Source organism: Indicator indicator, chromosome 6 (assembly GCF_027791375.1).
Source record: "Indicator indicator isolate 239-I01 chromosome 6, UM_Iind_1.1, whole genome shotgun sequence".
Taxonomy (NCBI): Eukaryota; Metazoa; Chordata; class Aves; order Piciformes; family Indicatoridae; genus Indicator; species Indicator indicator.
Genome location: NC_072015.1, coordinates 40,055,504 through 40,071,902, shown reverse-complemented (window position 1 = coordinate 40,071,902; position 16,399 = coordinate 40,055,504). Strand labels below are relative to the sequence as shown.

The 16,399-nt window shown below is 42.7% G+C and overlaps 1 protein-coding gene across 1 annotated transcript in view; it reads right to left on the bottom strand.

Moving 5' to 3' along the window:
* TMEM245 (transmembrane protein 245) overlaps nt 1-16,399 on the bottom strand; it is a 77,467-nt gene that overhangs the window by 58,115 nt on the left and 2,953 nt on the right. The window contains exons 2-5 of the mRNA XM_054381901.1: nt 11,345-11,462; nt 9,827-9,928; nt 8,804-8,911; nt 2,014-2,226 (exon numbers count right to left, since the gene is read on the bottom strand). Coding sequence (XP_054237876.1) covers nt 2,014-2,226; nt 8,804-8,911; nt 9,827-9,928; nt 11,345-11,462 — 541 coding nt within the window. The remainder of the gene's footprint in view (nt 1-2,013; nt 2,227-8,803; nt 8,912-9,826; nt 9,929-11,344; nt 11,463-16,399) is intronic.

The window sequence follows — 16,399 nt, the reverse complement described above, 5'->3', positions numbered from 1 at the left end:
TTTCAAGAATTATTTATAGGCTACATCCAACATGCCATCACCATTCCCCATTACAGCCAGACACCAAAATGGGGCCAGTTTTTGTACAGCAAGCACATTCGAATGAAAGGAAGATCGACTCTCTCTCTCCCTTTATCTATATTCAGCTGTCTATAAGCCAAACCTCTGTTATTTCCCTTTAGCTGCTGCTACAGTGCCACAGCTTTTTACCCATGCCTCTCAGAGCCCACAGCCCCTCAAGCTTGTCCTGAGAGTCCTGATTTCCTGATGCACAACTAGACAGTTTATAACGCCTTTGTGTATTGCATGTAAATTGCAAGGTCTGGGGAGCAGGGTGACCACTGCAGCAGCCTCTATGGGGAGAGACCAGGGGCTGCCTTGTGCCAGACAGTCAGTTTTGGGTGGCTCCACAATGGATGCATCGCATTAGGCATGACTGTGGTGCCTCTGTGAAAATGTATTTAAGGGCAGAAAACGCTAAAGAGAAAAGAAGAGGACAGAACACATTAAAAACAAGTCAACAGAGGGGAAGATCAGAGGGCTGGAGCACCTCTCCTGTGAGGACAGACTGAGAGAGTTGGGGTTGTTTAGGCTGGAGAGAAGGCTCCGAGGAGACCTTGTTGTGGCTTTCCAATATCTGAAGTGGGCTACAAAAAGCTGGAGAGGGACTTTTGAGGGTGTCAGGGAGTGATAGGACTTGGGGGAACAGAGCAAAACTAGAAATGGGGAGATTCAGATTGGATGTTAGGAAGAAGTTTGTCCACCATGAGGGTGGTGAGGCACTGGAACAGGTTGCCCAGGTGGAAGCCTCATCCCAGAAGGTTTTTGCAGCCAGGCTGAATGTGGCTGTGAGCAACCTGCTGTAGTGTGAGGTGTCCCTGCCCATGGCAGGGGGGTTGGAACTGGCTGAGCCTTGAGGTCCCTTCCAACCCTGACAATTCCAGGATTCTATGAAGAATGAACAGAGGGAACAAAAAGGCCAGGGAAGTAGAAGTGCTCCATGGTAGAGCAGGCACAGCAGTCAGAGGGACTGTGGCTCACAGAGGCACTGTGCCAAGGCAGGTACACCTCTTGAAGGGTGTGTGGCTTAGGGATGAGGAGACACCCGAGCCAGTACCTACCCAAGGGGACTGCAGCTCATGGATGAGCCCACACTGGATATGACAGGAAAAGAGTGACTGGTTCTACAGGTACTTACTCAGGGCCAACCCACCACACTTAGCAAAAGGGAAAACAGATCCAGTTAAGTGTTAAATAAACTATTTAATGCTTACAATTAGGATTTTAACTGAATTTTAGGGAAAGTCTGAGCAAATTAGGAAACTCACTTTGTTTACAGGAGAAAAATGGGAAGAAATGTCTGAGTCACAGCAGTTCATGCATATTTCCAGATCTCCCATCTTCCCTATTCACCCCCAAAAAAAGAATATTGGGTAGCATTTGGTTTTAAAATAGCCTCTTTAGCTAGCTATCACAACTACTTCTTTCTTGCTTGATCTATAAGGGAACAGATGCATGTAGATGTGAAGCAACATGGCTAATTAACCTCTGAACTAGAGTTAAAATGAATTTTTTCTTGTGATTTGTCCACACAGCCTAGCAACCCCTTTTTAATGGAAATTAAAAGTACTATGAAACAACAGCTAAATTCTTCTTTATCTGTAGGTGTAAAAATCTGAAGGAAATGACATCAAGAGGAAGGAAAACAAAGTACTCTAAACCATAAGTATTCTTACAATGTAAGGTATGGCACTAAATTATTCTAGGTAACTACAACAGTCAACAAACAAAGCAATTTTACACTTGTCCACTACACAGTAATCCTCCTATTTAAGCCACCTCCTGCACATCAATCCTCCTATTTGAAGCTACAATTCATCTTAACAACAGGTCTTTTACATGTGTTTTAAATTAAACCTCCTAACAGGCCCTTCCTTCTGTTTTATTTCACACAAAGCTAAGACTATGTAAAGTCCTGATTTAACAAATATTGCTAGTAATTGGGATTATTACCTGCAAAAGGCACTGGCAATAACTGCACAATCCAGAAATTCAGCCAGATCTGGACAATGACAATGGCCCACACAAGTATTACAAAGTAAATATCACTAGTTTTCTTTTTCCTGAGGAAAGATCCAATCTCAGGTTTTTGTCTGCTCCCAGAAGAGGATGAAGAGGAGGAGAAAGATGCTGAAGCATGTGGTGGTTGATCACCTTCTGCTGCTCCTAAAACAAACAAATGCAAACAAAGAAGTGGAAATTGTCACATTAACATTCACATAATGTCCCAAATTAACCTTTTTTGTTTGTTTGCTTAGGTTTCCTTTTTTGTGGGTTTGGGGATGTTTTTGTTTTGGTGGTGTTTTTTTTTTGTTGTTGTTGTTGTAGTAGTAGCAATTTCCCTAAAAGACAGAAAGCCACTGATCATTTTTGACAGGCTGTAGCAGGGCTTCATAACTCCTCCCACATCGTTCCACAACATGCCAAGCAGTGCTAGGAGGAGGAGAAGAGAAGATACTACCATCTTCAAGAGGCCTCCTGTCACTGCAGATATATTAGAAACTAAATACCTTCTGCTAAAGAGCCATAAAACTCTGAAAAATCAAAAGTGTTAATTCACTTGTAGAAGAAACCTAAAGTCACATCTTAGATCTGCTGAAAGCTCATCTAACCGACAAAAAAATACAGCACACAATGAAGTCAAAACTTGTATTTTACACATTTCTTACTACACTTTCTTTTCATAGGATCATAGAATCAGTCAGGGTTGGAAGGGACCACAAGGATCATCTAGTTCCAACCCCCCTGCCACGGCCAGGGACACCTCACACCAGATCAAGCTGGCTAGAGTGAATTTCAGAGTGAATCTGTCCAAACCACAAGCTGCCAGCTTTGCCAGGAGCTTCTTGTGGCAGACGGTGTCAAAGGCGCTGCTGAAGTCCAGGTAGACTACATCCATAGCCCAGTCCTGTTGAGCCTCATGAGGTTGTCATGTGCCCACCTCTCCAGCTCTCCAGCCTGTCCAGGTCCCTCTGGATAGATCCCTTCCCTCCAGTGTGTCTGCTGCACCACACAGCTTGGTGTCATCAGCAAACCTGCTCAATGCCACTGTCCATGGCACCAACAAAGATGTTGAACAAGACTGGTCCCAGCACTGAGCCCTGAGGGACTCCACTTGTCACTGGTCTCCACTTGGCCATGGTGCCATTGACAGCCACTCTTTGGCCACTACTTTACACATGTACCACTACTGTGCATGTATGACAAATCCCTCTCCTCTGTTTGTGGATTGTAGCTGTCATGCTTCAGGCTAGGAATGGCTTTGGTGACCTGCATGCTGCTAAACTGCACGTGTGGGACACAGGTTGTTTGACAGATGTGCATATAGCAATACAGTTTTTACAGTAGTTATTTTCTCATGGGAGGAAAGCAGTTGGTGATGATGTGACATAAGTCTAGTGAAAGAGTTGTGTTCATTGCTTCCTTGCTGTAGTATGAATCGACATAACAAATGATCTTTTGTTCCCCATGTGGTGGGTTGAAAATTCCTCCCAGCATTAAATTGCCAGACCAGCCCAGTTGGAAGCCAGTGAAGCTGTATTTACAAGCAAAACTACCACCTACAAGGAAGTGCAATTAATATGTGCAAAATATACAGTATTTACAGGTATTCACAATTGATAAACAGCACAAGAACCCCCCCTTGGCCAAAAACCAGGGGAGCTGCTAAGAGCTTCTTCCTCCCTTCCCCACTCCTTGCCCCCCTGGACACAAAGGGACAAGAGAAAAGAGCAGAGAAGTTATTTTGTTAGGATACTCAGCCAAGATCAAGCAGAAGCAAGTTCACAGAATCACAGAATATATCTGGTTGGAGGAGACCTCAAAAATCGTCCAGTCCAACCCTTGACCCAGCACTGAAGGGTAAACACTAAACCATGTCTCTAAGCACCAGGTCCACATGCTGCTTGAACACCCCCACAGATGGTGACTATACCACTGCCCTGGGCAGACCATTCCAATGTTTGATAACCCTTTCAGTGAAGAAATATTTCCTAATACCTATCCTGACCCTCCCCTGGAGTTAGTGTCTCCCAGAGCGAAGAAGCCAAAAGAGAGAGAGAGAGAGTTTTCATTACTGGGTTATGTTTGTTATCTATCCAATGGATTGTTTAGAACTTAATCATTATTTTCCTTTATACACCCAAGAGTGACTTATTTACATTTTACCACTTCCTGTTCAAGATCTGTAGAAGATTTTAAAGGTACAGCCTAAAACTGTAAAAAAAAAAACTGTAAAAACCCCAGCAGGGAGTAAGCTGTCAGATTTCTTGTATGTGTATTCTGCCCCCATGGCTGCAAGTTTTCCTCAAGTAATGGAGCAGAGGAAGTGTGTGCATTCTGCTGGAGAATGGGACCTGGACAGGCTGGAGAGGTGGGCACAAGCCAGCCTCATGAGGTTCAACAAAACCAGGCTATGGATGTAGTCCACCTGGACTTCAGCAAAGCCTTTGACACTGTCTGCCACAAGAAGCTCCTGGCAAAGCTGGCAGCTCATGGCTTGGACAGATTCACTCTGAAATGGGTCAGGAACTGGCTGGAGGGCTGAGCCCAGAGAGTGGTGGTGAATGGTGCCACATCCAGTTGGTGGTCAGTCACTAGTGGTGTCCCCCCGGGATCAGTGCTGGGCCCCATCCTGTTCAATATCTTTATTGATCTGGATGAGGGGATTGAGTCCATCATCAGTAACTTTGCAGATGACACCAAGCTGGGGGCAGGTGTGGATCTGTTGGAGGGTAGGAGGGCCCTGCAGAGGGACCTGGACAGGCTGGCTGGGTGGGCAGAGGCCAATGGGATGAGATTTAACAAGGCTGAGTGCAGGGTTCTACACTTTGGCCACAACAACCCCAAGCAGTGCTACAGGCTGGAGAGCAGCCAGGCAGAAAGGGACCTGGGGGTGCTGGTTGATAGTAGCTGAACATGAGCCAGCAGTGTGCCCAGGTGGCCAGGAGAGCCAATGGCATCCTGGTCTGGATCAGGAATAGTGTAGCCAGCAGGACAAGGGAGGTTATTCTTCCCCTGTACTCAGCACTGGTCAGGCCACACCTTGAGTGCTGTGTCCAGTTCTGGGCTCCTCAATTCAAGAGAGATGTTGAGGTACTGGAACGTGTCCAGAGAAGGGCAATGAAGCTGGGGAGGGGTCTGGAACACAAACCCTGTGAGGAGAGGCTGAGGGAGCTGGGGGTGTTTAGCCTGGAGGAGGCTCAGGGCAGACCTCATTGCTGTCTACAACTACCTGAAGGGAGGTTGGAGCAGGTGGGGGTTGGGCTCTTCTCCAGGCAACCAGCAGCAGAAGGAGGGGACACAGTCTCAAGCTGTGCCAGGGGAGGTATGGGCTGGATGTTAGGAGGAAGTTCTTCACAGAGAGAGAGGTTGCCCATTGGAATGGGCTGCCCAGGGAGGTGGTGCAGTCGCCAACCCTGAAGATGTTCAAGAGAAGCCTGGATGAGGCTCTTAGTGCCATGGTCTGGTTGATTGGATAGGGCTGGGTGATAGGTTGGACTGGATGACCTTGGAGGTCTCTTGCAATCTGGTTGATTCTATGAAATGCAAGGTCCTGCATCTGTAAGGTTTAAATGTCTTTTGGTGATAGCATGACAAATAATGGGTTGGCCAGAAGCTTTTCCAGTCACTTCAGCAACCATTGGATCAGTTATTAAAGTATTTCTGGAACAAAGAATTCCAAGGTATGTAATAATATACTCAAGACTGAGGAACTCATTTTGAAGGAAATATTCTTCAGAGGGTTATGGCAGCTATAGGAACACAATGGGACTTGCACACCCCGTGGCACCCTCAGAGTTTGGTCTGGATAGAGGAAGTGAACAGAGAAATCAAAGACACATTTATCTTTTGAAATTAGTTTTAGAAACCACAATGCCATGGATACTGCTTCTGCCATTAGCTTTGGCCACTGGATTTTGTAAAGACTATTATTGAAATAGGAAGAGGAGAGATTGATGGGACCAAGGTGAAAGCTGTCTTTTCAAAAGAAGATGCTGCTGGACAAACTTGAGATAACAAAGGACCAGACTAGGAATCTCAACAGTCCAGCCTTATCTCTGTAACACATAAATCACAAAGAGCCTCTGCTAGTGCCTCACCAGGGGTCTTGCCACAGATTAGCAGGGTTTCTACTACTATCCAAAGATAGTAGAAACTGCATACAGTCTGAACTTCTAAACTTTTAGGATAGAGCACAAGCTTAATAGGCTACTGGATAGTAACTTCTCCACCCAGAGAAGTAAAAAACTTAATTTAAATGAACATAAAATGTGTGATGCAAGGGAGGTACATATGAAGGGGGAACATGTAGTAGGCAGACCAGGAAGTCTGTAATTCCAAGTACCTCAGACAATGGGGAAAGAGAGAGGGAAATTTGTGTCCAGGAATTTATGATAAAAGGGAAGCTGCACCTTCCAGCAGTTTGAGATACAGGACAGCTTACACTGATTAAAAAAAAAAAAAAAAAATCAAGAAGTGTGACTACATTTCATGAAAAGATTTCTGAAGAGCCTGTATTATTTAACTGAGGCATTTACTCAATTTCACTTACAGTGACACTGAGTTAGGATTGAATACATGGCATTGGTATTCCAAAGAGGACCTTTGATCAGGGGCTTTATGTCATAAAGCAGGACACTTGGTATGAATAACACATGCATTGCTACAGACTACATCCTTGAAGACTGATGATGCCTGGGCAGGTGCTGGAAGCTCCCACCCAAGTTAAAGGAAAGGCTGTAAGAAGGCCTCTCCTATGAGGACAGGATGAAAGAGTTGGGGCTCTTCAGTCTGGAGAAGGCTCTGAGGTGACCTTCTTGTGGCCTTCCAGTATCTGAAAGCTGGACCTCCCCAGTTTTTTAGGGTGTCAGGTAGTGACAGGACTAGAGGGAATGGAGCAAAACTGGAATTGGCTGGATTCAGATTGGATGTTACAAAGAAATTCTTCCCCATGAGGGTGGTGAGACACTGGCACAGGCTGCCCAGGGAGGTGGTGGAAGCCTCATCCCTGGAGGGTTTTGCAGCCAGGCTGGATGTGGCTGTGAGCAACCTGCTGTAGTGTGAGGTGTCCCTGGCCATGGCAGGGGGGTTGGAACTGGCTGAGCCTTGAGGTCCCTTCCAACCCTAACAATTCTATGATGCTAAGACAAGAAGGACATCAAGACCTAAAAAAACCAAGAACTTGTTGCCAATGGAAGAAACTTTTACCAGCAAACCCTGAAGATGTGAAACTGTCGGAACTTACGTTTCCAATGAGTGAACTTTATTCATTAACATATCTTTCTAACACTAAAACACACCCCCCCTTCAGCTGAAAAGTCCCTTACCTACAAGGCCATACCTCTCAAAGCATGCAATATACATTACTGAATAGTAATAACACCTTGTCTTGAAGTAGATGACTCTTAAGAGACTTCTAATTTCCAATTAAAGTTTTGGAAGTCCACATTCTGTCAATTTGAATGACCTGGTTTGTCTGCTTGCAGGAATTGCATGAAACCTCTCTATTTCCAGAGATCTCCACAGCAGCCTATTTTTCTGGTATTGCATTCCATTCCATCAAAGTCCTACTAGGAAAAATCATGGTAAGGTTCAAAACCAGTGACTGACATTTAAACACCTTTGCAACTCTTTCAGATTTCTAGTTGTGCTAGCACAAGTGAAAGCATCCTTACTCTAAGCTACAATATCAAGTGAATTACAGGAAAGACTTTGGGCATGCCAGAGATAAACACAGAAGCAAGGGAGTGGGGTGTCTCTGTGGCATGTACAAAATTTATTCCAGACTGTCTGTACCTGGTCCAGTTATACCTTGTAACTGCCAACAAATCAAAAGAAGCCTAGGTGTGATGGCTTTAAAACTGTCTTTTTAATTTTTCTTTACAAAGTTCAAGCAGAGAAAGTGAAAGAATGTAAATAAGTCACTACTGGGTGTAAGAAAGCAAAATAATGATTGTTCTGAACACTTTCATTGGAGAGACAGAAATGTTTAAGAACTACTACTCAAAACAAGGTTGGGGAGTTGGGCAGAGCTCAGCTTGCTCGGTTTCTGTCTGACTGCTGCTTCTTTTCTGGCTGAAGATAACACACTGACCTTGACAAGCTAAGTCTAACAACCTCGCTGCTTCTTGACTCTCTGCCTTCTGCCAGGAGGGTCTGGGGGGATTCCTTCTGGTCTGGGCAGGAGGCCCCTTGGGAAAAGGCCCCTCAGGGGAAGCAAAGGGAGCTTGGTTGTACTTTTCTGTTGATTGTACCTATTTGTAAATGTTGTGAATAGTGTCTGTTTGTACATATTCACTGCATTTCATCATAGATTGTAGGTTTGCTTGTAAATACAGCTTTCATTTGCTTCCAGACTAAGCTAGTCTGGTCATTGTTGGTGTGGGACAGGGATTTCAGCTCTCACACTGTTACACTTGGGAAAACAAAATTAGTAATATAAAATAGTAAAAAAAAACCCCATGCCCTCATTCTAAATAAGCAATCAAATTCTTCCAGTCAGGCCTTTGAAATATATAGGCAACCATATAAAGGATCATTTGCAAGACAGCTTTTACATTATTTCTTTAACATGTTTAAAACAGACAGATCTGTTTCACAATGTAAGCAGAAATGAGCTATCTTTTTTTTGTTGTTTAACAGGATGAAGAGAACAAAGACCATTTTCAAATTGGTTCTTAATTCCCTCCAATTTCATGCCTTTAGAGCAAATTCAAATGCTTCTTACAGAGTATTCAGTCACCTGAGGGTTGTGAGGAATGTTCACTTTTAGACTCATCTTCTGTCATTGAAATTGCCATAGCAATTGTCGAAGCAGCAATGGAAATCATCTGGCCAGGAAGCTCTGCCCCTGTGAAAATGTATGTGTACATAAACAAAGAAAAGCTTCAGTCTTAAAATTTTGCTATTCACCAAAGCTGCTAAGCAGCAGAAATTATATGGGCAGACATTGTCAGTTTTTAATTATGCATTATATGTGGTCAATACAATCAAACAGGAGTGAGTGCTACTTATGTTAGTATTACAATACACCCGGTTCCAAGACACAAAAACAGTTATTTGCTTAGCACTTTCCTTGCTAATGGAACTGCTACCAAGTCATTTGCAGTTGCTGCTACTCTGGCTAATCTAAAAAAATCTTTAAATTAGATAATTAATTTTACTAAAGAAGATTATGGTGACTCTCAAGAAACCTAGAACAGCAAGACAAGAAAATTTTCCTAAAATAATTGTACAGCTAGTACTAGAAAGGAACACCTGACATTTGCTTTTATGCAGAATTGACTCTCACCAGAAAAAAAATCTTTTTCCTCAAAGTCTACTAGCAAACCATGGTTTGAGGAAACTGTTATTCCAGAAACAAATGATTGGATGTAAGAAGTTTCCTGTATAGAGTTGTCTCAGTTTACCTCATACTCTATATTCCAAGAGGTACTAAACCCATACCACTAATTTGGTTCAAAATTAGCCTCTGATTTCAGATTTCCTGGTTTTCTTTGCGCTTGACTCTACATACAAGATTCTGTAAACTTAAGCAACTGAGCTTGATAATCAGAGTTGCTGTTTTGCTATGGAAAAGAAGCAGCAGCCCATTGCAATTCATTTTCTGTAAAGAATCAAACGCTCAATGCAGCATGAGTAAACCACCTTGAAACACATATACTAAAAATCTTGCAATACGTTCTTGCAGTCTGCATGGATGCTGAATTTACAGTAACACAGTCTAGATATTTTCACTTGCAAGAAACAGGGACTTTATCCTTACCAGAAGACTCTTTCCCATTCTGCCGTTCATGCAACATGCCTACAGTCATCAGAACAACTATAACCAGAAACACAGGAATCCTCCAGGAACCTGCCACAGAAGCTAAAAGACACAGGGATGAGGTTTTTACATGAAAAATTACGCCATTAATAAAATTTACATTTAGAAAACCGAGAGAGGCACCACATCAACAACAGTTTGGGCAGAAACTAAGCAGTGTCATAACACAAGTTTTCTACTCTGATGGAAAGGTAAAAAACACAGACAAACATTTCCTCAATGAATAAGCCACCTTGCTAGCCTTCCTAACTTCAGTGACTTTAAACTATGCTGATAAAAACTGTGCTCTATAAACCATGCAAAAGTACATTAAAAACACACACAAAATAAACATTTTTGGTATCAGGGGGTAAGTTAAGTTCCCCCACCCCCCCCAGCTCCAAACCCTGTATTTATGTTAGATCTCCACAGTGTGGCATCAAGCAGTGCCTTCTTGGCTTTTTAGGTAGCACTTCCAGCAAACGCAAGACTGTCAAAATGTAAGCAAATGCAAAGCTGTTCATTTGTCACTTAAAATCTGCATGGTCAGAACAACCCTTGAAACCTGCTGCTAAAGCAAAGTCAGTCATGGAGAATGCTGTGAAACCTTCTGCCAAGATAGTATTTTACTATTCACGTGATTCTTCTACCACAACTCTGATCCAATAATACAATCTGATAATGTGTTATATTAAGCATGCAAAATGAATCTAACACTTATAGATAACTATAATCATATATTTCTATTGGCATATTATATAGATCACTGGCAAATTTATTTAATACTGTTGCTATTATGTGGACTTGCTCGTTGATTACTGACACTTTGTTTTTGGATTTTTTTGGGGGGTTTCTTGTGTTTTTGTTTTGTTTTGGGTTTTTTGTGGTTTTGGTTTGGTTTGGGTTTTTGTTTGGTTTTGTTTTGTTTGTTTTTTGTTCTTTTCCTACTATTAAGTGCATTTTACAGCCTCAGATAAAGCTGCCTGTTAATAAAATTAAAAAACATTCATGCAAATAACATTAAAAATCATCACAAGTGAAAGTATAAAGCACCAACATGTGACCTCAGCCCTTCCTCACTGTCAGGAAGGAAGTACCAGGTCCATGAGCCAAATAAGGGAAAAACCATGGGAAGTACAAACTAGGCAGGATAACTTGAAGACACATCGTTGATGCCTCTCCACTCCATGCTCCAACACTCCATCTTGCCACATGCAGCCAGAATTAGAGCAGAGAAAACAGCCTGCATTTCAGCTAAAATTCCATTACTCCATTGCACCCACCTGGATGCATTCCTGTGTGGACTACCCTAAGTGACCCTGCTTTGGCAGGGGGGTTGGACTTGATGATCTCTTGAGGTCCCTTCCAACCTCTAATTTACTGTGATAAAGACTTAGCAGTGAAGCAAACAAGTAGCTCTGTCTGCAAGATGGGAGAATCCCAGTGGGTGCATTAGAATAAGTACTTCTTGTTACTCACCTAAGTGAAAGAGCAGCATAATCCAGACAGGGACAGAAACCGCTTTTAAGTAACGTTCAGTGCTTAGATTCCACTTGAACGAAACCATCAGCAGGTAACCAGCTACCAACGTCCAGATCTTTAAGAAAAAGATAAGCAGAGGTATGTATACAGACAGGAGTACGATAGAGATGTATTTTGATGTGAATATATACACAGATGCACATATCCCTAACTGTCATATTGAGAGAACTAAGGTTATAAATATTTAAGAACTTCAGAGCCATCAATCAATTACAGGAGTTTATTCTCCATGTAAGAGAAATGTAAAGCTCATGTCAAGTGTAAAGGCAGGCTAGACATGCTTTTGGTCTGCTTTCAGTATGGTTCTATAGTGAAGGGGTATACACACTTTGCTGGACTCAAGCTCTGAAGGAAGACAGTTTTGCACTTTGAGTCGAAGTAATTAGTCTGGAACTACTAGTGAAAGGTGAGAACCTAACGGAAACAGTGGCAATGGCAGCACCAGCAGGACAAAGCCAGTAAAGCACCACTCATTCCAGCATACAGCAGGTTAACAGCTCCTGTGCTCTAGACCAAAGAGACAAAGGGGGTTTTAATCCAAAAATAGCCATTAGGAAGCATGACAAAACCAGCTGTTCCTCAGTAGTGCTGGTCCACACAACCACCATGCCTTTAAATGACTTGTGACACAATTTTATCAAATCATTAACTAAAACCACTGAAGAGCCAGAAAAATGTCTGTGACAATGTACCAAGAAACAGATGTGCTCATTTTGGGTTTGCTGCTTCTCACTGCCTTCTAGAAGTCCACTAAGCAGACAAACCACAAGACAGAATTCTAATTAAGAATTCAAAGACAATGAATTTGAGCTTGAAAGTGCTGAAAAGAAGAAAACAGAAACCAGATGAGATAAAAGATGAGAAGCTGTTATTCAGAAGATGAGATATAAAAGAGGTATGGAAATCTCTAAAAACGAAACCTCAGTGCTGGAGTCCTAAAAGAAAAGGAAAAAGAAAACAAAACATCATTCTTAATCTGGCATTGAGTGCACCCTCAGCAGGTTTGCTGATGACACCAAGTTGTGTGGTGCAGCAGACAGGCTGGAGGGAAGGGATCCATCCAGAGGGACCTTGACAGGCTGGAGAGGTGAGCCCTTGGAAACCTCATGAGGTTCAACAAGACCAAGGGCAGGATCCTGCATCTGGGTCGAGGCAATCCCAAGCACAAATCCAGGCTGGAAAGCAGCCCTGAGGAGAGGAACTTGGGGGTGCTGGTGGATGAGAAGCTCAACATGAGCCAGCAGTGAGAACTTGCAGCCCAGAAAGCCAACCAGAGCCTGGGCTGCATCAGGAGAAGTGTGGCCAGCAGGGCCAGGGAGGGGATTCTCCTCCTCTGCTCTGCTCTGGTGAGACCACACCTGGAGTACTGCATCCAGTTCTGGAGCCTCTATCACAAGACAGATATGGACTTGCTGGAAGGTGTCCAGAGAAGGGCCACCAGGATAATCAGAGGGCTGGAGCAGCTCTCCTATGAGGACAGACTGAGAGAGTTGGGGCTGTTCAGTCTGGAGAAGAGAAGGCTCCGAGGAGACCTTCTTGTGGCTTTCCAGTATCTGAAGGGGGCTACAAGAAAGCTGGGGAGGGACTTTTGAGGGTGTCAGGTAGTGACAGGACTAGGGGGAATGGAACAAAGCTGGAAGTGGGGAGATTCAGACTGGACAGGAGGAAGAAGTTCTTCCCCATGAGAGTGGTGAGAGCCTGGAATGGGTTGTCCAGGGAGGTGGTTGAGGCTCCATCCCTGGAGGTGTTTAAGGCCAGGCTGGATGAGGCTCTGGCCAGTCTGATGTAGTGTGAGGTGTCCCTGCCCATGGCAGGGGGGTTGGAACTGGATGATCCTTGTGGTCCCTTCCAACCCTGACTGATTCTATAATATTATGGCCAAGCACTTCCCTATGCCACAAGAAGTACAGTACCCAGGCACTATGACAGCCAACTTCCCTAACCTGGGTAGCCTACTTACAGCAATTAACTGACCAAGCAAACTAGCTTGAATTGACATGGACTAGGATTTCATCCCATACTAACCTGGAAACAGCCTACTTCCCCCCCCCCCCCCCCCTTAACCATTTAAAAGCATGTTATATAACCTTTCCCACTGGTTTTCAGAATGGTCTCCCCCAAGGTTCTGCCTACAGAAGTAGAGAATATTAATAACCTCTTTACTATTACATGCCATCTCAACAACTGACACAGTGGAAAAGAAGAATAAAAGAGACTGACTACTTTCATTAAAAATTAAGCTACTATAATTAATGCTTTGGAACTAGAATGGATTTAAATTCCATGCTAACCCAAAATGATTTTAGATTTGATTTATGAGAGTATACAGCTGACTAACTCACACACATTACTTCAGCTATTGAGGAATATTAGCTACCATAAAGTCTTTATTTATCAAGCTAGAGTTGCAGATGCCAAATTTTCACCATATACTGAGATTTTAAATGCCTTTTGTTCACAATTAATATTTACAGACATGCACAAATCCCATATATCACAATTTTAAGATGGCTTAACCCTGTAAACTTTCCTTCTGTCCATCCCTCACTTATCTTCATTGTCTGAACACACCAAGATCTCATTTCTCCCATCTCCTCTGCATTTTGTAGCAACCCTCACAAATTGAACAAAATGTTGGTTTGCCTTTAGAAATTAAAATTAAAACTGCCCACTTCCCTGAATAAATAGCTGTGAGAGTGCCACATAACTTCTTGGATTTCATCATCCACTTTTGGGTTAACTTAAAAGGCCAGATTTAGACAAATCTGGGCCAGTCCAAAGGGTTCTCTTCAAATTGCCAATTGGAGGCAAAATTACACCATGAAAAGATGCAACTTGATGTTAAGCTCAAACATCTGGAACAGTGTTTTGATCAGTTTCAGTATTGGAAAGTCTAGGATTTATCACCATGACTGTACCAATGTTACTGAAAGTCTGCTTTCAGTTTGAAGTTGAGAGAATTTGAAAAATCCAACATACTCTGTTAGCTTTGGCATCATTTCTTCCAGAACAAACTCTTAGTACTCAACTCCTGACAACGTTAATATTGAATTATATTGAAGAGTAAAACTCTTTATTTACACAGATCACTCCCCTTTTTACCTGCATCAACAAGTTAATCTCTAAAGGAGATATTGTGTAATAGTTCATTTAATAGCTCCCAGCTACTGAAAGCAGAAAGTTCATTCTCTCCCACTGCCAGACAGGCAGGTCCCATCCATTCTGCACACCAACTTCAACTTGCATCCAGCCAGCACAAGCTACCTAAGCCAATAAATGATCCAGAAAGAAACCCAGGAGCTTATAATCTACATCATTTATTGCTAAACAGACTCACAGAGATAAGACAAACATTGGCAATGGGGCAATTGGAGTGTATGTCAGAAGTGGGGTAAGCAAAGTACAGCTCCTCACTGGTCACAAAGCTGTCAGAATGAGAGTTTTCCTTGGAAAATTGCCCCAACAACTCAAAATCCAGCAGTGAACATATTTCCTACCTGCTTCACCACCCCACAATAAACACAATAGCAAAGACCGAGTAGAATAACAAACTATTACATTTTTTGTGGCACACCCTTGTCAACCTTCCATAGCTTTCCAATTGTGTGTTTCAATTAATTCATTTTCTAGTTTTAGCCCTGCCCTCTCCCTTTGCGATTTCAAGGTGTTAGGCTTTATTCCAGATCGTCCTTTTACACTTGAAAAATCACATGGCAAAATTTTGGGAAGGCTGTTTTGATTTGGATTTTTTTTAAAATGGAGATATTTAAAACTGTTTGAAGAAAAATTTGGTTTCCTACTTTCCAGTTTGTTTCAGGGTTAGGACTCTTCTTTCAGTCATCTCTCAGCACTTCCTTTTAATACTTAAAATTGTCAAGATTTTCAATAGTTTTTCTTAAGATTAATCCTCAGAAGGTATGCTAACTGCAAGGATAACTGTGCTAAGAATGCCATAGTGTATAAAAGTGTAAGGGTAATCAGTTTACTCTGGGACAAACTCCCCTCCTTTTCAAGAAAAACAGGTAACAGAAAAACATTCCACTTCCCTATTACATGAAACTGAAGTTCACATGTCCTCTACATTAGACATCTGCAAACAACCCACAGAGAAGGCTGAAGTCAGGAACTCAACTGAAATTTATAACCAGCTCCAAGCTTTAAGGGCCAGAAGCCCACCACATTTCTTAAACAAGCTTCTTCAAAGACTATGCAGGAACTGCAAAGCACAAAGTGAAAAAGAAAAGGAGACAGTAGGAAAAACATGTTCACAGACTAGCCTAAGATCTTGGACTCGTTCCTCAAATCCAGTGTTTTGCAATCACCAAGCAAACGATTCCATAGCGGAAGGATCTAGGACTCCTAAACCCTAAATTGCAGGTGTGACTCAAGAATCACAGACACGAATACAGACATTTCTAAATCTTCATTCATCAGCAACATGAATGGCTTTCCCAGATTCAAAGACACCAGTAAGAGAAAGTTCTTTACATATTGGTGCCAAGATAGAATTAAGTTTACTATGTCACCATCACATGCAGTTGCTACATTTGAAGAATATTTTTTTTGTCCACAGAAGCAAATGAATTTCTATCTCTGCATCACATCCTAGTAGATACCATAAAAATACCTTTAGATAATACCAGATGGGCATCCTCTCATTTCTCTAGTACGTCTGAGGGAATCAGGAAGGGAGAATCCAATCATGCATGTTCTTCCTCTCTATAAGCAGCATAGCCACCCAGGTGGGACAAAGCTCTAAACAGGAATAAATACACTGTATACCTGTCCTGCAGGGTCAAACCCCCAAACATGCCCTAGCCCAGACAATGGCTAAGCACCCCTGAATGTGCTAACCTGGACCCTTCCTGGGCTCCAGAGGGCCAAGGCAAATGTCTAGCACCTGTGATTAACATTGTAAGCAGCCCTGAATGTGCAAACCTGGACCCTTCCTGGGCTCCAGATAAACATCTACCAGGTGTGATTAACTTTGTC